The 24,071-nt window shown below is 41.6% G+C and overlaps 1 protein-coding gene across 1 annotated transcript in view; it reads left to right on the top strand.

Moving 5' to 3' along the window:
- LOC108937209 (glutamate receptor ionotropic, kainate 2) overlaps positions 1-24,071 on the top strand; it is a 152,927-nt gene that overhangs the window by 111,188 nt on the left and 17,668 nt on the right. Inside the window, exons 13-14 of the mRNA XM_029254144.1 lie at positions 6,190-6,308; positions 10,358-10,575. Coding sequence (XP_029109977.1) covers positions 6,190-6,308; positions 10,358-10,575 — 337 coding nt within the window. The remainder of the gene's footprint in view (positions 1-6,189; positions 6,309-10,357; positions 10,576-24,071) is intronic.

The following is a 24,071-nucleotide window of genomic DNA, read 5'->3' as shown; positions in this document are numbered from 1 at the left end:
GTGTGTGTGTGTGTGCGTGTGTGCGTGTGTGTGTGTGAGCACGTGAAAAGAACCGGAAGCACAGAGTGATCCAGCACACGGCCTCCCCCTTCGGTCACCGCCCCCACCCCCAATGCTGTCACAAACATCTAAACTGTTTTTCTTTTCTCTTCTTTACTCTCCTCATCATGCTTCAAGTGTAGAGTATTTTCTTATTTACTTATTTATAGCGTATATGTTTATCCATTACTGTTAGGAACAGGCAAGATTGACTGCTGTCCCAGTATATCGCCCACTAAGACTGCGTTGGTATTTGTTCTCTGCTCTGCCACTGTGCCGTAAGCAATAGCAGCAGACCCGGTGAGGTCAAATCAAGCTGCGTCTGCAGAAAGACGATTATCTGAACCCCCTTTTGCATTGAACTAAAATCCATAATGAAGAATGCATCACTATGAGGAGTGAGTCGGGCCACTGGCACAGGGACAAAAAAAGTCAGACTAATTCTAATTAGCCATAATGTTTTATGGAGTTGGGCATATTATCTAAACCCAACTTTTAAAAGTGGTTATCATCACAGTCCCTTCTCCTAGGGTAATGGCTCCTCCCCAAAAAAAAAAAAAAACGGAGAAAAAGACAGTAAGACAGTCTGGGTAAGAGCCTAGCCTTCTGCCCTTAGCCCAGTCCCAGTGTGGCAGAGGTGAGTCATCAATTTCTTGTACTTGATAAGTGTTTCATTACATAGGTGACACTCCTGGTGTTTTGCATTGGTTTGGGGTTTGTGTAGTTGTTTATTACTGTTGCAGTGCTTTGCATTTGCTTCAATTATCCACAACAACTGGTGATGCCTGTTAATAGCCCGGGACAGGATTTCATATTCCTGTCACACATAGGACAATGACATTTACCGTTGGATGAAGGGCATTGATGAATTATCAAACGCTACAAAACGGATAACTGTTTTGCCGCGCCGCTCAATGCGAATCTAATCAGCTGTCAGAAAGACTGTTGTCATGTGAAAATTAAATGCCAGTGTGTCGGCGCAAACCTCTTTTCCCCCCTTCCGACGATGTTGCCATTCCAGGAGGACAAACTCAATTTTCCTATGAATTACCCTACTGTCTCTCAGAACAATATTGAGTCCTGCGTTAATTACAGACTCCCTCCCTTTTTGTGCAGTGGATCAGCGTCGAGGTTGGAATAATTTGTGAGTTACACCCGCTTGCGGAGATGGCTGAGTTTGGTTGCCACAGTGCCACTGAAATCTAGTTCATGCGCTCTGATTAATTAGAAAGATGTTTGTTGACGGTGCTTAAGGAAAAGAAGCCGTGGTGGCAAAGAAGTCGTGGGATCTCTCACGGCTTGACCTCACTTGACTTCACTGACGAGCTGTATTGGCTGATAGATTAGTCAACGGGAAGTCCGATAGGGTCTTTAACACTTGTGATTTCAGATAAACTGGCTGCATCACTCGGTCACGTGCTAGCTGTCGGTCCATGTCTGTCATTGCCGTACCAACTCTTTGAGTCAGTCGAGTGCACCTTGCTTGCCTTGGCCCTACCCTCTCTCCAAGTACTGTGGGCGCAGTTCCAGGAACAAGGTAACCCCCCCCCCCCCACCAACCTCCCCCAAGGCCTGGATTAATCTGCCCGGGGAGTGAATCCCTTTGTGAAGAGCACCCCTGGGACAGCATCCAAGTGCTCACCACCTGTCAGTCCGTGATATCGAGGTTGGATCGATGATCCGACAGCAGTGCTCCTACACGATGCCATTTACCATGTCTTCAATGTCTCTGCTTGAGCTGACAAAGGTAACGTTCTAGGAACACTTAACCGAGGCCAGGGCACAGCGGACCAGCGTTGCGTGGGCTGTACATGATAAGCACACAGCTGGGTTAAGCTTATAGGGCATCCCAAGGGATGTGGGATTCTTCTGACAAGCGCTGATGTGTTCCCATAACATTCATTCTAGGATGCTGGTCCTGTTTCCCTTCAGTCAGTGGTCTGTGTGTGATTGTTCTATGGTCTTCTCAGTCCTGTGATCCTATCACAGGCATGGTCTGGAACCAGCTCAGTTATTGCGTAATGAATCGTCTGGGAGGTGGTGCATTAAAGATAAATTGTTTTGCTTTAACAGAATCATTTAAGGAGGCAAATGCCCCCCCGTTCTAGCTACAGTTTATTCTGTCTTTAAAACTGGATAATGTCATAATTTTATGTTTTGTTATACAGATGTTCAGGCATTTATATGATATTTATTCTGAAATTGCAGTAGCTGACTAGTTGACTTTTGCAAGGATTGTGAACACATGTAATGTTATGACAGTGAACATGCATTTATAATTGAAAATGCTTCAGGTATTTGTCCTGAGCGATATCAGTTCAGGGACGGTACTGTTTGTAGTACACGCTAAAATAGTTTGTATTAAATCGGCTGTCACAGAATTAATTCTGCTCTGAGGGGCATTCATCAGAACACACAGGAACAATATATACCGTCTGAGCATTATTTTAATTCCGATTTTACTCTGTAGACATTTGAAGCATGGTGGGGATTCAGAAAAGAAATGAAAAACCTAACTGTTAACCCTAGAACTTTCGGGGTACCACATGAGCTTCCTGTGTCATCCTGAGAGTTTTACGGTTAATGTCCAGTTTTCAAATGTTACTGGCAATATGATCACATATAAGAAAAAAGCTACAACTGTCATCTAAGTTGGTTCAGAATATGCACCTATCTGTTTAAGACCACATTAAGACATTGTTAGGTAAGTTGTATTTTCACGTCCCGTATGCTTATTTTGTTCTTATTTTCCACAAAGATTAAATCTGTACTGGCATGCATACTCTTTTGCATATTAAATGATATTCAGTGACGAGGACCTCAGTACAGATGTTTATCTGCTCCTATATAAAAACTGAAAAATTTGGATTGGTAATGTTTGTGTATGCTATCCTTATGTGTGTTGGTATGAGTGTGCATGCCACTGCTTACACGTGTGTGTGCGCGCGTGTGTGTGTGTGCTTGTGAGTGAGAGCGGGAGAAAGAAAGAGAGAGCGAGAGATCACAGGTACACTGTCTACTTTTTCTTGATTGACATTTGTAATTTCTTCCTTTATGTTTAGTTTTTCATTTTGTTTCTCTGTCCTCCTGCAACAGGTAATGAAACAGATAATACACAGGAGGATTAAATGCATTACTTCCTTCCACATTTCCTTTTTGAAACCACGTTTGTTTATTTTTCCACCCAAAAACATCACTGCCCATATTTCAAACTGAGTACAACGGTGGCCGCGCAGTTTGCCGCGCACAACATGCTCCTGTAATCAGTACCTTTCATTGGGCTTATGTCATTAAAACGGTTACTTCCACACAGAAGGTGAATGAATTGTCTTTAAGGAAATGGTGAAAGAATGGTGCTACTGTTTTTCGATAATTTTAATGCCGAAATTAGTCTGAAATAAAATACATAACGCTAAGCTCGCGGAGGCAGTTGGGTATTGTTTCCCAGTGTTTTCAGCTTCTGTGCAGCTGTGGGAAAATCCTGTAATTATTGATGTATAGGGATTAAAAATAAAAGGGAACGAAAAAGCACAAAAGATGGTGAGCTTAGCAAGAATGTAATTGTTACATTGACCAGGCTGAAAATTAATTGATGCGGGTGGAGCCCCTAATTCCGGAAGATGTCACTGTTTAAATCCCTTAACAAGACAGGTTGTCCGGAATACCCTTCCGTTGGGTCGTAGAGGAAGGGTGGGGGGGGGGTGTGCTGACCAGCGGGCCTGGAACACAGGTCAGCAATGAAAGCACTTTGGACGTTTACAGGCATGGGAATAGTCTGTGAAGGATCAAGTGAAGGTCAGCCACATGATGTGTTTGTTGTTGCTCAAATATGCTGTGTGCCACCTCTATCCTGACCCCTGCACCCCTTCAGAAATATTCTCCAATCCTTTTGACCCCCTCCCAGTCCTCCTGCTGTCCACACGGCCACTGATTCTGCTGAAGAAATTGCGCTTAAAAAATACGTCGTTCCCATTTTTGCCCTTCAAACACTCTCTCACACTCCCTGAACACTTCACCCTAAAATTCTCACTATCCCACTGAAGACAAATGTAAAAGACCAGAACACTGGGGGAGGAAAAAATTATAAGTATTATCAGCTAGGTACTTTCATGCAAAAGCTAGTCTCGGATGTGATCTATGTAAGACAGGCCTGGGGTTCCCTCCCTCCCTCCCTCCCTTCTCAGGCCACTTGTGTCAGTTGTTGGCTGCCACAAGACCATCTCACTACAGGATTGTCCATATTTTGTCATGTTCTAAGATTTCTTCTCATTTTTTGTCAAGCATATTCATAAACACCAAATGTGATGCTTGAAATCTACCGAGTCAACTGGGATCTCCTGATGTTAGTAGCATTATATAATTTACTTGGTAGGACTCGACATACAAGTGCAGTTGTCATCAGTATTTTTTTTTTTTTTAATTTTTTCTTAACAAACCCAAAGAGAGACATGGAGTTGTGGGTAACTTTTTAACTTGAGTGCTCTTTTGCTCGTAGCTTATTTCAGTCTGCAATAGAATGTGTTCTCTCTGTACCCGTCCTTTAGTTTGTATTAAAAAAGCTGACAAAGCAGATAAATTAAGCTAAAAGGGTCGTCCAAGCCCCATGGTTGCACGGCGGGTTTAGCCGGTGCCTGCTGCGTGGTGGGTCTGGGGTTTGAGCCCTGTTCGGGGTGCCTTGCGATGGACTGGTGTCCTGTCCTGGTTGTGTCCCCTCCCCTTTTGGCCTTGCACCCTGTGTTGCCAGGTAAGGTTCTGGCTCACCACAACCCTGCTTGGGACAAGTGGTTGTTGACAATGGATGGATAGTCCAAACCCTGTTTTTTCATTTGCAGTTTGAAACACCTCTGTATTCCATATACATAGCGGGCGCGGTGGCGCAGGCTTTGTCGGGTCCTGCTCTCTGGCAGGTCTGGGGTTTGAGTCCTGCTTGGGTGTGTCCCCTCCCCCTCCAGCCTTGCACCCTATGTTGCCCGGTTAGGCTCCGGTTCGCTGCGACCCCGCTGGGGATAAGCGGTTTCAGAGCGTGTGTGTGTGTGCGCGCGGGTGTGTGTGTGTGTGTGTGTGTGTGTGTGCGTGCGTGTGCGTGTGCGTGTGGGTGTGTGTGTCTGTGTGGGTGTATTCCATATACTTTGCAGTCCTGCCTTTGTACTGTAAAACAAAGAAAAGTAAATAAATGAAATAAAAGTAAGCATTTGCAGGCTTGCTGTGTAAAGAACACTTTGCTGCCATTCAATTAGTCATCCTTTCTTGCCGTGACAGGCTTAGCTCTAACCATTTTTCAGATCTTAGCACTTCAGCATAAAAGAAATCAGGTCATGATACTTAATTGTAGCCCAATCAACCTTTACTAATGTAATGTCACTTTTACTTAACATAAATAAATGGAAATCTCTTTGCCTGTGAAGTACGTATAGAGGAGGGGTTTGTGTGGTGTGTGTGTGTGTGTGTGTGTGTGTGTGTGTGTGTGTGTGTGTGTGTGCGTGCTATCATGTTGGGATGATGGGAACGAAGTGTTTGATCTCATGAATTTTAATGAGCTCTAAAGATTGTCATGATTGCATTTTCCAAAGCGACAAAAAAATTCTTGTCATTTCATTCATTAAATTTCCAAATTATTTACTTTTACTATGATTGTGCCAACATGGACATTTCATTTGGTTTAAATATTGGCTAAAATTATCAAAGGAAATAGCATGTTAATTTAATTGATATTTTTCCAAATAAATGTCGTTTATAACAGAACCCTTCACAATGGAGTTGTCAAATATACTTCTATGTTTTCTGATTAAAGATGTTATATTAACATTTGCCTTAATTATTTAGGTTCTAACTGCTGAATACTAAATATTAACATTAACAGTTTTTTTTTTCTTTTTTGAAATTGATGCATTTTTGTTTCTTCTATTTTTTCACTAAAGGACAGTGTCTTGCTTTGCTAGTTGTATTCTACATTTTCTTAGTTGTGTGATGTTGATGAACAAGTTTATGGATATCATGAGTGAATCCGTGTTTATATTTTCAACAACTGATTAACATCTCTTTCTCCCCTTGTCTCTGCAGGTAGACTGAGACTTTTTCATTCTCAAATGACTTATTCCGCATCTTGCTTCTGCTCTAAACCTGTGTGTTCTTCTCTGTCAATTGCCACAGGTTTAGCCCCTATGAGTGGTATAATCCTCATCCATGCAACCCCGACTCTGACGTGGTGGAAAACAATTTCACGTTGCTAAATAGTTTCTGGTTCGGAGTTGGAGCTCTCATGCAGCAAGGTAGACGCCTCTGCCTGTTTCCCTTTTGTGGCTCATGTCCCACTCTTTTGCTGGGGGTCTAACTGCTCTTACCAGGCCCAGACTGCATGGGTGCCTCTGTGCATGTAGCTAGATGCAGAACATGGTTGCCAAGACACAGTTTCAGCCGGTGGGGATCGACCAAGCGGGGGTGGGTGGGGGAGGGTACAGCTGGTGCCTCGAATGTGGGTGGTGCGGGTGCACCAGGGTCTCTGCCCGAGAAGGAGTTGCAGATGGAAAAAGGCCTCACCCACCCACTCATGCATGCCACCTTCATCCACTCCACTTCTTCCTCATAGGTCCCCTCCCCCAGATGAGGTAAGTGCTCTCTCTCCCCAGGCCGAGAGAGGAACACCGCGTGTCTTTTAGCCTGCCATCCTTAATTCGGTCCCCCTTCCTATAACCCGACACCGCATCTTCTAAACGAGCCTTGCGCCCCTGAAATTAATAGTATCCGGCATCGCCAAAATGAAACGCAGCGATTTCATTCAACGCTGATGTGTTCCTAACCTGCATGCTCATGAGATATGTTGCATTAAGACTGCGGCTCTGGTCAGAATGATCGGGTTGACACCGATGCAATATATTGGAATCTGGAGCTGGAGAAGACTAGCGTGAGAGGATCAGGCATGCTCCACGCTGAGCCTACTCTGGAACTGTACACAGCGAGCGTGCCGGGCTCTGAAAGCCGAGCGGCACGAGCAAGACTCTTCCCTTGCCTGTGTTTGGAGCTCAGTAGAATGCGGCCGGCAGTTGCCCCATGTCCCCCTTGTGCATGCACGGATGACGTGACGCATGGTAAAATGACTTTGTCGTGCGGAATTTAAGAATGAAAACTGATACAATATGAAGGAGTGAGACCAGAATGGATTTTAGGCCCGCGGGGACGTTCACCCAACAGAAGCGTAATTGAACAAGACGTCCTGGCGCCGTCTCACCAGCGTGTGTTGGCTTGAGGATTCATTTCTCGAACGTTAGCCTCATCACAGTGACAGTCAGCAAGCCAGAATGTACCTAATGTTCCTTTTTTCCCTCGACTACTGTAAACGAAAAGCAGCGCCGCTTCAGCCACATTTGGTTTTTGTCCACCTCCTTTAGCACATTAATCGTTAAATGAGCTCCGACTAGGACTACATGGCCTGCGTTTTTTTGTTGTTGTTTGATTTCTTTGATTTTTTTCTGTTTGCAACTTGTCTGGATCACCCGAGTCATGGATGATGGGGCACGGGCTCAAGTAGGTTAAGAATACGGGGCAGAGCCAGGGAGGTGCAGGCTAAAGTGTCCCGGGCACTGTTCCTCAGCATGGCATCCCCACCCCCAGGCACAGGACTACACTGTAGAGAGGCTCCCCTGTTTAAGGCTTGAAGCCCCCAGAAAACTGTGGGATGTGGTGTTTTGGACATGACGTTACCTTGGGTACATGACAGTCAGCCCCAACCAGGTTCTGTTGCAGTGGTCCTGCCATAAGACCAGGTATGACAAGGGTCTCTCAAGCGCATGCGGTAAGACTTGAGCCAGCTGTTATCTGTGGGTCTTCCAGTGGTGCTCCTTCCCTGGTCATGGGCTTGCAATTATGCTTCCTTTCCTCCCACTCTGTGTTGTACCGTAGAGCAGTGTGGACTGCGGTGCGCCATGGGTATTTGTGGATTGGTTGTTGAATCATGTCTAACTGTGGGCGTGGCTGGGCGGCGAGTGCGAAGGCACGTCTCTCTCTTCCCTTACAGCGTTCTCGCCAGAAGTCTGGAGCTGGAGTTGGCTGTCATGTCCAAGCTCTTTCCTTGAGTGACAGGTCATAGGACAGACTGAGAAAAAGTCGGAGCGAGGGTGCGCAGATTTTGAGTCTTTTCTCAGGGCCAAAAAAAAAAAAAGAGAGAGAAAACAAGATAACTGCAGAGACTAAGGAGGCTCTGAAAGAAAGCGCATCTTTCCCACAGTCCTTCACTTTTTGCCTCAAGACTGAATGTGCAAGATTGCAACCCCAAAGAGCTTCTGGTTTTTGAGAGAAATGATACTGACTTCCTTCCTCTCCTGTCCCATCATGGCCCCCTGCTGCTCATCTCCTCTGTCTCCACCCATATCATCCTTGCCTTTGCCCAAATCACCAGTCTGCATTACTTTTGCATGAATCCAAATTATTACTTACAAACTTAACCCTGGATCATGAATTGTACTAATTGGATACAAATATGTCTGAATTTCACTTTTTTTTTATTTTTTACATGCAAAATAAATTTAAAAAACTTAACTCTCCACCTAATCTGCATACTGTTAGGGTGTACCCTGCCTTGCATAGCTCTCTATGCTTCTGGGATTGGGTTCACATTGCCATAACCCTACAATGGATAAGTGTTTAAGGATAATGAATGAATACTGCTAAATAGCAATGATACATGTTTTGTGACAGCTTAGATCTGTGTGGAAAGACTTAAAGCTAAGCGAGACAAATTTTAGTCAGTTTTTTTTTTCTATTTTTTTTGAATGGAAACAAAACAAAACAAGAACTTTGTGTAGCCACAAAGTGAAAGACAGTAATTTTTCTGTAGATGATTTTTTTTTTCGGTATTACTTTCCCAGAATGCTCGGCAATGTACTGAATGGGCCCTGCTTGTGTTAATGAGCTGTTTACTTGAAGTGTACAGAATGGATTCATGGGTGGGCAACTCCAACTACGGTCCAAAGTAGAAATGTGTTGATAGATGATTCGGTCATATAGGAAGCTGTGGAGCAATTATGAGTAAACAATTTTTTTTTCCCGTTTATGGCTTGATTTCATTTGTTTCCTACTAAAAATCATACATATACAGGCAACAAGTGAGAGTTTTGCCTAATGAAATAGAAACTAAACAACTAAAATTAATTTTCTGGTGTAGCCACCTGATACATGTAAGAAATTAGAAAAAGTTAAGGAATGCAAAGTCAGGCATATTTCTCAAATGTATTCAGCTCTATCAAGGCACTGGGAGCAATGATCAGACCATTAGGAATACAGGAAAATTACCAAGTCTGCGGTCACAGAGGGTACGCCAAAGACTGCCTTGCTTGTTGCATTAAACTATGTGACATGTCATAGCAATGATGCTATGAGAACTACTAGTGAACAAAAAATTATTGAAACGTTACAGCGTGAGGTGGAATTCAGTTTTGCTGTGCCTGGCCTGGCACACTGATGCTGACACATCATACGCATTTTTACGCAGGTGACTTTTACAGCTTGTAAAATGGCCTGAAGGTAGGATAAGAAAACGCTCAGGATTAATGAAACAAACTTGTACATGATGCAGTCAACTCCTCCTCTTTACAGCTTTGTATGTTTTAGTAGCAAAATGCTACAGTTTCCAGAACTAATTAACTTATTACAAAAAATGACTACAGATGTATCTACCTGTCAGTTACCAAAGGTCGTGCGACCCATGTTCTTGCTAAAGAGGCTTCAGAGTGTATAGGCATTTCTCTCCTGTTCTAGGCATACATTTTTTCATAAGAACAGAAGTTATGTCATTATCAATAATACTTTGGTGTGTCCTAATCTCTAGTAGTATTATCACAGAAACCGAATCTGCAGACACTATCTGCCCATCAGAACTTTCCAGTGTAGGATGTCACTGTTTGTTAGGATGTCAATTGTTTGTAATACCATAGGTATGTTGGGGCCGGTTGGGTGGTAGATAGTAGCCTGTGACGGTAGGATGAACCAGTGGGTGGAACATCATTTGCATTTCCCGCTTCCTGGAGGACAGCGTTGCAGAAGGTAGAATGCATATCTGTGTCTCTGCCTGTTTGTGTGCATTTATAGTGGTGGCAATTAGCACTGCAATAATCTGTGCATGTCTCATTAGAAGATGCTGCTGAGCACAGTTAGCCCGGCCCAAACTTCCACCGCGGAGTGTGTCCTGCTTCACTAACCTGAGGCCCCACTTAGCCCCTCTTTGCTCCTCTGGGGTCTTGTTCTGAGTGGTCCGCAGGCATACCGATGTGCACCGGTTTGACATGTTTCTCTGCTCCCCTTCCCTACCCCCATTCCCCCCTGCCAGGTTCAGAGCTGATGCCCAAAGCCCTCTCCACCCGGATAGTGGGTGGCATCTGGTGGTTTTTCACGCTCATCATCATTTCTTCCTACACCGCTAACCTCGCAGCCTTCCTCACTGTGGAGCGCATGGAGTCGCCCATTGACTCGGCTGACGACCTTGCCAAGCAGACCAAGATCGAGTACGGTGTGGTGGAGGACGGCTCTACCATGACCTTCTTCAAGGTGGGCAGCCAATCCTGCGTTTGGGTGCAGTCCGATGCAGTGTGAATTCTCCGTTCTTTTTGACAAAAAAAAAGATCTTTGATGTATGGCCTCTGTATGGTGTGTTGACAAACCATTAAGCGTCCCAATATGCTACACGCCAGTTCCAACATCATGTTTAAGGACCTGACTGAAAAATCAGTTCAGTTTTCAGTTCCTTTTCAAATGATCAGTTCAAGACGGAATAAGAACGGTTGTTCATCACTGGGAAATCAAGCTCTGAATGAAATTATTCTGTTAATTTTAGTACTCTCCAGTTTTACATATATAAAATTAATTTCCACTGATGTATTACACAATATTTAATACATAAATTGGGCCTTCATGTTACAAGTGTTCAAGTTACAAATACTTGAAGATAACCAGCATTTTGCTGTTTCTTTATAGTTAATTGTTTTCTGCATTTGCTGAAGAGGGAACATCATCCTCACGTTTGCGTGAGCGAATGTCATGCATTTTTGCATCCCACTGTTAGCTGGCAGTACAATGCTCATGGAATAAATCAGAAATTGACATTAAATAGGTAAACTGCAAATTTTTGTTTCCGTTTAAATTTTTTTAAATTTAAGTCTTCAGTGGATAAAAGTAATTGTTACACTTTTTTGAATTTGGTCAGAGGCTGACAAAGATGTTATTTCAAGTTCATTTTGTCTTACGGTGAAGTTTTGGTTCATTACGGTTTTATAGGACCTATCCTGTCAATGAACGGACGTCATCATTAAGCTTTTACTCATTGCGTATAGTGATTATGTTTACAAACAAATCAAGTTACCAGCAGATGTATGGTCTCAATATTATTCGTAAGATGAGGACAGAGTGTGTACAGAGTGATTCATAGCATCTACAGTGTTACACACCATTGCATAATATATGTCACCCTACTTGCTGTCTTGCTGGACTTTTCTCTGAGGTGTCTATCCATAATCCTTCTTCGAAAGCCTGCAGTAATGCTTAAGGCTCTTATGTTGTTTGAGGAATATCAGTGTTTATAAATATGTTTTGTTTTGTTTTGTTTCAGTCTCTACGTGGGCATACACCCTCAGCTATGTTTTTGTTGAAATTATGTGACGCGAGTCAAAATAATGCAAATCGCACAATTGGTCCATTGGCCACTGGAAGCTAATGGCACGAGTGTCGTGTTGGAAATGTTTTTCGCATGGTTTCCAAAGTGTTATTTTACCCTGTAAACATTATTTTAGTGCCCAATTTGTGTGTGAACATGGCTAGCAAGTATCCTGCTAAGAGTGAAAGTGGTGGTGGTGATTCCAACTGTACACATGCATTCCATTACATGCTGATGAATGTATTGAAGCTATTTAGTGTATGGCAGGTCCCATCATTTGTGTCTGATGCGTGTAAATAGTGTCAAAATTATCCAAAGTTATTTTTATGTTGTTGTTAATACTATAGCTTTTACAAGCTTTTATTTTCAATTTCAGAATTGTTTTAAAAAAATTCACATTTCCAGAACACAACCGTTGCATCAATGAAGAACCCCCTGTATTTGAATTCTTTTGTGTTATGTTGTTGTGTATCGGATTGCAGTGGTTCAACATCATGCCACATGTTTATTTCCTTGCCAGATGGCAGCAAATCTGTCTTTTTCAAATGGCTGCAATGGATCATAGGATGCATGATCCTTTTTTGTACTTCAAAGCTAGAATTATGCTTTAAATAAAGATGCCACAGATATACCGAAAAACGTGCACATATATACACATTCACATGGAAACAAACTTATTGGCAGTTACAGTACTCATCACAATTTCTCCTTTGAATTCATCAGGGCTGTAAAGAGCATTATTAGTTAAAGATTAGGGTTTGACTTAAAGATACACTAAATAACCCTGAAACGGTGCTGATATCACATGTCGGAGCAACAGTGAGAAATTTCCAGTTCAATCTGACATGGTTTCATCGAGAGTTTTATTTACATAGATGGATTGCATCAGGAGTCACTTTGTTTTCTTTGGAGCTGGATAGCGTCGTGTTGCGCTTTATGCAACATAGCTGCTTGTTTCATTGCGTTTGTATGCCTGACTGCTTACCACATGTACCACAGCATCACGGTAGGTGATTGTGTATGTGCGCGCGTGCGTGCATGCGCGTTGTACATGTCTCGAACTTCTTGTAAATTCATTTTTGCTGAGCTAATGGTCTTCATGCACTTGTTTACTCTACAATGCACACCAACTTGGGGCAGTATGCTGTTGTCATGATAACAGAACAAAACAGTGAATCCCCTACAGTTAAAGGTAGGTCACAGACCTACAACATCTTAGTGTAGCCCAAACATGGGTGTGTACTAAGTTGGAAGACAGATGCACGTGTAGGACACACAGATATGTTTTTACACTGTAGTAAATATGCATTCATGTAGTAGAGAAGTGCTTTTTACACATTGCATACGTTTTAATTCTCCACATTATTTTTTAGATCTAATGGACATGCTTGAATATTTTATATTGGTCAAATGCATTTTTGTTTGTTTGCTCCTGGTGCAGTTCACAGTTCTTGGGAATCCTGGATGTTTGCACAAAAACAAGTATAGCTGTCAAAAGTTAATTGCCCATCAGTATCAAACTGCTAAAATTAGAGTCTTGGGTGGTGATCCATGGATTGACATGCTGCGCATTTTCACTTGGCGTTCAGATTAAAAAAAAAACAAAGAAAATAAAATCCCTGCCGTTTATGCAATTATTTGCAAAGATTTGTTCTAGAAAAACACACGTCTAATGATAGGTAATTATGTGAAAGCCAGCATGGGATAGTCTCTGGAGCAGTTTTGAACATCTCTATTTTTTTTCCTTTGTCGAGGAAACATCCCCACAGAATTTCAACAATAATACTGAATTATTTAATAACTGCAGTCACTCTGTCTCACTTATCTAATAAAATCGCTTCTTATTAGGGACCTGCAGACGCTGCTGTGTTTTGCCCCACTTCGGTTCCTCTGGCAGTTGAGCGTGTGACAAACTGCGTCGCCCTCACATGCGGATGAGCCCCTCCAGCTCTGGTGGAGCTGCGGAGGCCGTTGCTCGAGAGCAGCCTGCCGAGTTGCTCGGTACTGGGTGTCAGACGGTCGTTGCCGCTTCCCACTTTAACAACTGGGAAAAACAGCAAGTCAGGGTTATTGAGGCTGGGCTTGATATGAATCGGGCTTGATGGGAAGAGACAGGGGAGGAAGAAGAGTGGGAGGAGGAAAATAAGACGGTATGTTGTGTGTAGGGGGTGCAAGCCCCCCTCCCCCCCCATGACCACAGCACAGCCCTGTCTGCCATAATAAAGCTGTGTTTTATTCTTGCTCGAACACACTATTTCCCTGGGCAAATTACCAGCCAGGCGGCCATTGTCAATGTTACTGTGGTGTTTGAGCATCACTGCTGCATCCAGCTGGTTTAAACGCGGCAGCAGTTCAGCCCTATTCTGGCCCTCGATGGCTCGGCACTTTAGCTGTTATGTATGGAGAATGGCGGAGAGGCAGCTTGGTGACGGACGGGTCCTTCTTGTTGCGGAGCTCAGATCGCTACAGCGAGTACACATTGCGTGTTGTTGAGGAATGCTGCTGGGGTTCCGGGCCCGGGTCCGCCACCCCGCTTGAACTGAACGGAGCTCAAACCGCTCGGATGCAGATGGCAAGAGCAAACACCGTGGATCCCACCTTGCGGTCGCGCACATGCTTGTAAATTTTCAAGGCAGCGTGCCTATGTTTGCGGTTTTTACTCTATTGTACGTACTCTTTGTCTATGTATTAACTACACGGCCTTTGTGCAGTTATAACTGACGGTCGAAGTAAATCTCTCAGTATCAAAATTTTCCGTATCCACGTTTTTAAACTAAGTGCGCAAAACTGTATCGCTAACACTACATTCTTAAGTATGTTCATGAGCAATTTAAATGCAAAAAATCCCTTTGCTGTCCTTATATCAGCACAGACAAAATGTGAGGTCTTCATACATAAAAGGAATAGTCTTTGCCCAGTTATACCATGTATATAAGTTTTACCCTCTGTGGAGCTCTTTGTATTCAGTCACTTACTGGAGCTTGAATGTGAGATATAAATGTTTTCATCTTGTTCTCTGTGGGGAAAATCTTGGAGGCATTTTAACAGTGCTTTCCCAGAATGTGGGCAAACAGGAGTTTTGACATTTGGTCAGGTTTACCGTTCACCTCAGAGCTTACAAAAACATTTTAATTTATATGTAGCACATTTACGGTTATTGCGCTGTGTTTGCTTTAGCTACACCCTGTAACAGTGGCTGCAAGACAGATTTAGGGGAACATAGTGGTGATTTAGGGGTGTAATTCTCATCCTCTTACCTCTATTATTTCATATTTTAGTTTTTTTTTCGCCTTTTAATAATAGATACAATCTGTGCATCATGTTACCAGGAAAATGAAACCATAACCTCCACAGTCAGTTCGAACAGGTATAAAAGCCAAAGATTCCTGTTAGATATAAAAACATCAACAAAAATAAGGGTAAGAAAAAGTTGACCCAGTTTAAACAGCCGCTTTCATTATTCAGGGCCTTTTTTTGTAGATTTTTAATCTATTCTACCTTTGAGGTATCTTTTCTCTAACATCATCAAAAATGGCTCTTATCCAAAACAAAAGCCAGGTTTGCACCTTGGCGTTTTCCTTCTGAAGGTATTTTTCTTCTGTGTTTTGCCTCCCCTGTTATGTTTTTGTGCGCGTCAACATCAAAACAATTTGATGAAGGTTTTGCTGAGCCTCGCACATCCTGTTTGCCAGCTTCTCGTGCTTTCGCCCCTCAGCCATTTTTGCCCCACTGGCAGGATTTCTTTGTAAAAGCTCTTTTAAAAAAAAAAAAAAAAAAAACCCACCCCTTCTTACCATGTGCATACGTGTTTTCTTTCTTCCCCTTTCAGTCTGCATCCTTTTAACACTGCCACCAAGCCAATAGCATCCTTCTTTTCTATTTGGCCGGGGTTTCTGGCATTGGATTAAATTTTTCACCCGGTCCCCTTTCACCCACGATCAGACCAGCATCCGGTCAAACGTGGCAATGGAATATGAGATTAGAGACCAGGTCAGCTTTCTTTTTTTTTTTCTCTTGCCTGTTATAAAAGATGTGAAGGCAGAAATACGTAAGAAGTGACTGCACCGAAGGTGCTTGTGTTCATTATGTGCTGATGATGCTTGTAAACATATTTTGTTCCCCTTCATGGCAGTTTGACATAAATGACACTTATTAAATTACTTATTACTTAAATGCTCATTAAACCTTTGTGCTGTGTTTGAGACTGCTTGTTATTTTGGTGATCCCGTCCAAAATTGGTTGGCTTATTGTAATTTTTCTTAAAGCAGTTATAAAGCATAGATTATCACCTAATATTGTGTTACACCTTTTAATCAACTTCATTACTAGTCATCACAAGTTCTGCACTTCTTTTTGGAATTTACAGTACAAAAATGTATTGTTCTTTTACCTGAAATTACACCGTGTGTGTGTGTGTATGTGTGAGAGAGAGAGAGAGAGAGAGGCAGAACTTCTGCAACTGCCGTTTCGTACTCTTTGCTCTTTATTATAGTTTCACCCATTAATTTCCTACCGACTGACCTGACAGCACATGCAACACCTGGACAAAAATAGTAATAAACATGTAAAGTTCAGTGATTATTAAATTTATGTATTGAGATTCCAAGTGTGGACGATGTCAAGAAGAATTGTGGCAATCACAAGAAAAGAAAAGTGTTTACGATGGAGAAAAGTTGTAAATGGGTTCAATTTGACTGGAACACTACTCAAGGATTTAGGCAGAATAAGTCTGGTATTTATTTATATTTTTTCGAGTGGAACGCAACCCTAAATGAAGAATAATAGTTTGCTGCTTTTTCCTAGATGCTTCACAGACCTTTACCCAGAGCAATTTGCCAAGTCCATAGTTTCAGATTTTACCATTTATTACTGTATTATTTACCGAAGAAGATCATGTGAAGTATCTTGCTAAAGCAGAGTTTTACAAAAGTTGGGCTATTTGGTAACTGGTACCAGTTAAATCCTGTTAACCACTATGCCTCCCACTGTATTCTTGTCTGCTCCTTTTTCACACCTAGTAGGCTAGACTAGTAAAAGAGGATTTGAGAAAAGTTGGAGTGTGTGTTAGGTGAGAAATTAGCCTCATAAAGCAGAAGCTAGTGTGGGGAAAACATAAATGCCTGGCATGCCCCATTAATTTTGTTTACAAAAAATGTTTAAAAATCTAACCAAAAATCCAGAATCTTAATGAAATGTTTGGTTACATGCTTAAAAATTTGAGTTTAAAACCTAGCAGGTCCATGGTGTGAAATACAAGCAAATTACTCACATGATTAATGTAATTAAATAGATGATTTGCTTTAGTCTAAAGCTGTAATATTAACAATTTAATGAAACCAAAGGGACAGCCCAGCAGTCAGCGGTCCCATAATCACTTCAGCATGAATCTTATGAATGAATACTCAGCTGAAGAATAGTATCCTTATTCTTACCCATTTCTTTGCAATTGCCCGAATAGAGATGTTTATTGAACTTGGATACTAACAAGGGAAACTGACAGGCAGCTGTGGCCCTGTTTATACTTTTGTAGTTATCTGCATCTGTTATCTATTATCTTTAATGTCCTGAGTGTATTCCCTTTAGCCACTCTCTAATCTCACGTCAGCACAAACATGCAGAGGCTCTGGTTTAATGTCTGCGCAGAAACTCTGGCCTCCTACAACCGTTCGCTGTTTACTTGACTTCGGGAGCTTTTGTCACGTTCATTCCCAGCATCGGTGCGCTGGTTACAAATGCCATCGGCAAGGTAACACCGGATGCATCTGCCGGGCTTTTGTCGGAGGTGGCGATTGTGTGACGACGAGAGTAATGCTGTTAGTGGTGACAGTATTTTAATTAGGCTATATTGTTATTCCTGTCTGTGCTTCTGTTTTCTTTGTTGCTCTTTGAAAATATGCAAAATGCTTTGGCAGCTGAGATATCCTCAGAGGTCTAGCAGTAGTGTGTCTGAACCTCCTGGGCTGGGCAGGGTCCAACCGTTGACATAAGCGTGCTGATCAAGTGCATAAGTGATTTCCATATGCTAAATTACATACATACACATTCTTAAGTTATGTATACCATACAAAGTTTAGCGTATTAATTTCAGCCAGAAGGTCTTCCAATTATGTTACATTTTCCATTCAACTAGCAGATTCCTTTTCTCCAAAGTGACTTATATTTTAATGAATTAGTGTTTTATTTACACATTTAATTAGGAATTTTTCAATGTTGGGGAAGATTGCTTACCGGGTTGCAGTATTGATTTCTATGTGGCACAGTTCACTCAAGCTTGATTTGTTTGATTGCTCTGGATTTTCATTTTCCCTGGGATGTAATTCTGTCAAAGGTAAAGTGACTTGTATATATCTTTGCATTCATGACTTTGTGTTCTTTATATTCTTTAAAACTTCTGAAGTTCAATCCTAATAACTCAAATTCCTAAGTCCAATATAATCCACTGACCTCAGTCCCACCTAGGTAATAAACTCACAAATGCAATTTATTCTCCTCTTCAGCTAAGACTCATTTTGGAATGAAAAGGTAGAATGCACTAGGGTCAAAGTTTACAGCAGTTGTGTGGCTTTGCTTTTTTCGTTTGAGGAAAATTTGTTTGTGAAACTTTTGCATCGGGGACGAGGGGAATACATTTCTGCAGACTTTGAACAGGGATTTTAATTTTGCAGCTGTGGAAACCAAGCATGACGGCATACAGGCCATTTGGAAGGGTGCCTTCTTCTTGCGACCCTCCTACATATGCAGACTCTCGAACGTGAAACAGGCCACAAGGAGAAAGAAGCCACGTTTAATGAGCTCCTCTGAAGAACCCACGAAGAGACCTCAACTCCGCTTCAGCACATTCCGCGGAGGCCCACCGCAGACTGGGAATCGATGCCTCAGAGTTGTCGAACCGTGTCATAAAAGGGAAATATGCAAAGCAGCTTAATTTCAGTCGATTGCCTTTTTGTTTCTCGCAATGAAAAGGAAAGGGGAGGAAAAGAGCCTCTCCATCATAATGCGGGGAGGCGAGTATATTGTCCTCTGTGGAAAGGCTCTCAAGGAGATCTGGAGTGAGCGGGGCTGAGCCTCCCGTTGTTGATTAAAGGTTATAAGTGTGTGTTATTGTGGAGTGTGCCATTCATCACTGTCAGGGCCATTACCATCACAATGCAGGAATAATGGATTAACACAGGGAGACGTCCGCTGCAGCTAAGGGGGGCAGAGCCTGGACATCACCCTTCCCACCCATTAATATGGAGGCTTTTGCAGATCCAGATGTTTCACTCCTATAAGTGGCTGTTATGCGTCTCAGAGATCCCTCAGAGGCAAAGCGGGTTTATTATTCATGCAAAACATCGCAGTGAAGTGTGCATATGACAGAGATGTACAGTATGCAGTGTGTTGTATGGTACCAGTGCCCCACAGGTCTTTCTAACTCTGAATTTACTAGTACAGTCATACTCCAAGATAAACCCATTTCGTTGAAGAGGATTTGGTTTTAAAAGGAGTTTAACACTTCTAGTTCAGTTTGAGGCACTTCTTTGCGTTTATAAGGACCAAATTTTGATTTTAATGTCTCCTGACAGCTGAGCAATGCAAGGCCATAGTTCACCGTGTGGTCTTCTCATAGTTTGATTCGTACTGCATTAAGTTCTCAGCCTTCCTTGGTTTCCTAGTTTCACCTGTTATAATCTCAGTGATCATGGCCGCATTTGAACTGTCCAAACCATGTCAACTTGTTGACTGAGCTTTGCTTTCATTGGTTTCATTTGTCTTTGCGTTTCTGCTTTTTGCATTAAAGGTAGAATTAATACAGTCATTGAGTCCCATATGTATATTTGAATGTTAAGTTTATGGAATATGATAACCTTAATGTTTTGGCACAATAACTTAATTACTGAATTACAAATTTGGTGGTATTTTAGCATAAATGGGTGTCAGTTTCAGGGGTTAGGAAAGCATAAATCTTTGAAAGTAATGGCACTTACGTCTGAGTAATGAGAATACAACGGGGGTTTCTTGGAACAAATTACTTCTGTACGATTGAAGACTGTATAGCGAGTAATAAAAATGACCAAGTTATTACTGCCCCAGTTGAGAGATTAAGCAAAAAATGAGTCAGATGATACAGAACAGATAGAACGTGTTGAAGTGGGGCTCGTGTTTTCCATGACTTCTCTCCTTGCATCTCGCTGTTATCCAAAAAGTAGCAAGCTGTATGCTGAAGTTCTTGCTGCGAGAAAGGTGCAATTGAGAAAATATATCCGGTAAATAGCAGGAATTGAGGAACTTTGCTCAGGAGCACCGTATCTTGCGCTCCCGCCTATAAAAAAAGTGCTTTGTTCTCACATGTGGTTTCCGTGGCACCAGCTCCGGGGCCATTCGGTCATACTGCTTCCCTTACCATTCCTTAAGCATGATAAATGTGAGGACGACAGGTTCTTCATCCAACAGATATAACTCTGTCTCGTTCCTTATCTCCCTCTCCCTGCCCTGAGCTGAGGACAAAAGCTAAATAAAGAATATATTTTCAGTTTCTGCCAAAAAAAGCAGCATGGAAGAGACTGGAATACATAGACCCATGGTTTCACATCAGTTTTATGTTTAATTGCAATGCTGACCTACAGTATGTATTACAATCCATATTATTTTAACACTATTTGTAAATTATATGTGGTAAACTCATTACAGTTGGTGGAGTTTCAGGTTTGCTTCGAGGTGTGCTTTGTTTACTAGCTTATTTGTTTAATTGAAGTTATTATGGTCATTTTTTTGCTGTGTCATTTTTATTATGCCTTGGGGAAGTTGTCATTACTGTGCTATGAACACGTCATAACACATCTTAGGCCAGAAAACTCAGTTTTAGTAGGTATTAGAACCTTGCATGAAGTAGTATAGTAAAATTTTACCACTAGCTGATAATTTGTGCCACATGTAAAATAATTTATTATATGAAAATGCCCATATCGCCTGTCATGACACTGCTGTTGTAACTGTATGGCATGTTATCACAGCAGTTATGAAACTAGAGACTTCAGCCCTGATATCGAATGTGGAAACTTCACCGAATTATTTGGAACCATGACTCCATTTTTCAGAAATTAGTCTTATTGACATGAATCTTATTAAAAAGTTCAGTTATTGTGTGTATGACAAAGGTACTTTTGCTTTCTATTCTATTTTAATTTTGATTGCAGGTTAATAGTAAAGTGCAATAAAACATTTATTAATTTTTTAATAAAATAAAATGTAAAACAGGCATAACCAATACTACTGGAGGAATAAACTTTATCAAGCAAGGAGCTGTAAGAAGTTGCATTTCACTTGGATGTTACATATTTTCTTGTAGTGCCTGCGCTTTTTTTAACTATCCCTCTTAATCTTTGTATTGCAATAAATCCGTCTTTTAATTTATTGCATTAATATCTGAGTCTCCACCAGTTTTTTTTTTTTTTTTTAAAGTAAAAGATAATTTCCAAATATATTCAAAGAATGTTAACAGGATTCATTTGAATGTAGTTTCAACTGAAATAGACAGAAATATCTAAAAGGCATGGTGTAAGTGTATAATTATATCTTAAGCAGATTAACTTGTTTTTGGAAATGACACACTGATGATTTAATAAATTTTTACTTTTCATGCCACTGCTAAGAGTATTTCAGTTAGACCGCGAAAAAGCAACTGAATTTAAAATCTTGGGATGCTTAATTTTAATGTGCATATTGAAGAAATGTTAAAAGTGGATCAGTAACAAAGTGTATCACAGTATATACTTGGTGGCACAGCGAGTAGCGCTGCTGTCTCACAGTGCCTGGGTGGTGCAAGACGATGTGGGTTCGATCCCCACTCAGTCTGCATAGAGTTTGCATGTTCTCCCCGTGTCTGTGTTGGTTTCCTCTGGGTGCTCTGGTTTCCTCCCCCAGTCCAAAGACATGCTGTTCCCAGTGTAGGTAGTGTATCTAGCAGTGTAAGTTACCATGGTGAATAAGGTGTGTGGCCTGATAACACTACATAGAGTTCAGTGGAAGTCACTTTGGAGAAAAGCATCTACTAAGTGAATAAAGGTATATAACAGGTATATTTGTAGCCCTATAGGGGGTGCGGTGGCGCAGTGGGTTGGACCACAGTCCTGCTGTCCGGTGGGTCTGGGGTTCAAGTCCCGCTTGGGGTGCCTTGCGACGGACTGGCGTCCCGTCCTGGGTGTGTTCCCTCCCCCTCTGGCCTTACGCCCCTGTGTTCCCGGGTAGGCTCCGGTTCCCCGTGACCCTGTATGGGACAAGCGGTTCTGAAAAAAAATTTGTAGCCCTCTTAGAATTTCTCAAACAAAGTTAGCTATTTTATTGCATACTTTAAAAGAAAACAATTTTTTTGCACTGGAGGGTTTTATGTAGTGTTCGGATTAGTTTATTATTTGTGGATATCAGTATAAAACTGGTACGAAAAGTATCAGTATATAACTGGTTGTTACAGGGTGGACCAAATTCTACACAATAGCATGAGTGGTATTGGATGTTGCCAGGTGTGAGGTGGTAATGTGTGGGCTTACTGTGTTTACTACTGTCCCTTCCCAAAATTAGGAAAACAAAAGCTAGCGCTATCTCTCACCAAAGAAAATTACCTGTCAGCTCAGATAAAGAAGAAGGGAAAAAAATGACAAAGTACCAGTGTAATTGAAAAGTAAAGCACGGTGACCCATACAAAACTGAAAATTTTAAAACAGGAACCCTTCTTTCACAACAAAATCATTCTCTTACCATTGAAAAATCAAAATTGCAACAAGAATTTTCCGTTTCAGTTCTGCTCTTTTAAGAGTTCGTGTGTTTCTTGGCTACACCTCGTGCTCAATGTGATGAGAGAGTTTGCATTTTGGGTGAAACAAAGCATGAACATAATAGAAACTTGGTTTTCACTACTTCGGTTTCTGACATTACTGGTTGGAGTTTCCACCTGTCAGCCAGAGAATCAAGGCTCAAATCCTACCTCCTGCTGTAGTACTCTTGATCAAGATACTTAACCTAAATAGTCCAATAAACGTGCCCAGCTGTTTGAATACAGTAAGTAATCTTAGTATATGAGTCTAACATTGTTATTCACTTGTAGAAATGTACTGTATTTATGGATTATGGATTCATCTCCATGAGTTTTGAAGATGGTTAGAGAGGTCTCCTAAGTTTTTTTTGGTGGGATTTCCTGTTTTCATTGTGTTTTTAAGATGCAGCTTTGATTGTATATGTTTTGCTCTTTACAATTAATGTTTTACGTGGCTGTCTTTGTTGTTTTTAATCCAAACAGAAATTTCTCAATAGTATGCCAACAAATTCTTTTCCTTCTTTCTCAGCAATGTATTTACAGTCTTCCTTTCTCTGTCACAATGTCATTGGAGAGGAGATGGACACCCATCGTTACCATGGTATCACACTTTTCCAAAGTGAATTGAGCAAGGAAGAAAAAACCTCATCTGCACGAGAAGGAGAATAAAACCCTGAATAAATATGCTTTATTTCCAAGATCAAATGGATAAAAAGCATCTGTCGCATATCTGAAGCCCTTCAAAGCAGATATGAATCCAGGAGTTCAAGTCAAGATGTAAAATAGACCTTCAGAATAACTCTTGTTTTCTTAAGCCAGTTTCCTGCTGCTTAGGATCTATAGCTGCACTGTCTGTCTGGGCAGCTGGGGAGGAGTTCACAATTTGTTGATTTGCGAGCTGCACTTAGTATATTAAGCAGTGTATAATATTGCTGTGTGGCTGTGAACCTCCATCCATCTGAAACTGCAAGCAAAACATGGCACAAACAACAAGGCGAGCCTCGTCCTTGTTAAAGTAGTACGGACATAGTTGTCGCAATCACTTTCAGCACTGATCAAAACTGAAAATGCCAAGAGTGTTGTAATCAGCCACCATAAAAATATACATAAATTTCCCAGGCGAGGCTGTCATTGTAATTAGTTATCATAAGCGTACCGCTGTCCGAGCGCGCTATTTAATTCAATGTTTTACGGCTGGTTTGCTCGAAGTCCGGTAGAGATGTGTTTCACATCCACATTAGTGTGTGCAGAGCAGCAGGCAACACTGGTGATGAACACAGACTTGCTGCCTGCTCCAAGTCCCATGTGAGCGCCGTTGTTCATTTTTGGGAATTACAGGTACTTTTTTGTTGAACCGAAATATCCCATCTGTGTCTCAAACGAGTGTAGTCCTCTGCTGTCACCCATTTATAGCTTGTTGTTCTGTTTTACAAACATTTGCATGGAGACAGCAACATTGACGGTAGTAGTAGAACTGAAATGATTGTTGCTTTAGGGAGTTCTGGTACAGCCACGGCAGGGTTCTTCATGGAGTGGCTAGTTAAACCATCCTAAATTAAAGCTGATCCGAAAGATAACAGTATTAGCCTGTCACGTTTGGCTAAA

The sequence above is a fragment of the Scleropages formosus genome, chromosome 8 (assembly GCF_900964775.1).
Source record: "Scleropages formosus chromosome 8, fSclFor1.1, whole genome shotgun sequence".
Taxonomy (NCBI): Eukaryota; Metazoa; Chordata; class Actinopteri; order Osteoglossiformes; family Osteoglossidae; genus Scleropages; species Scleropages formosus.
This window is presented reverse-complemented; position numbering and strand designations above follow the sequence as displayed.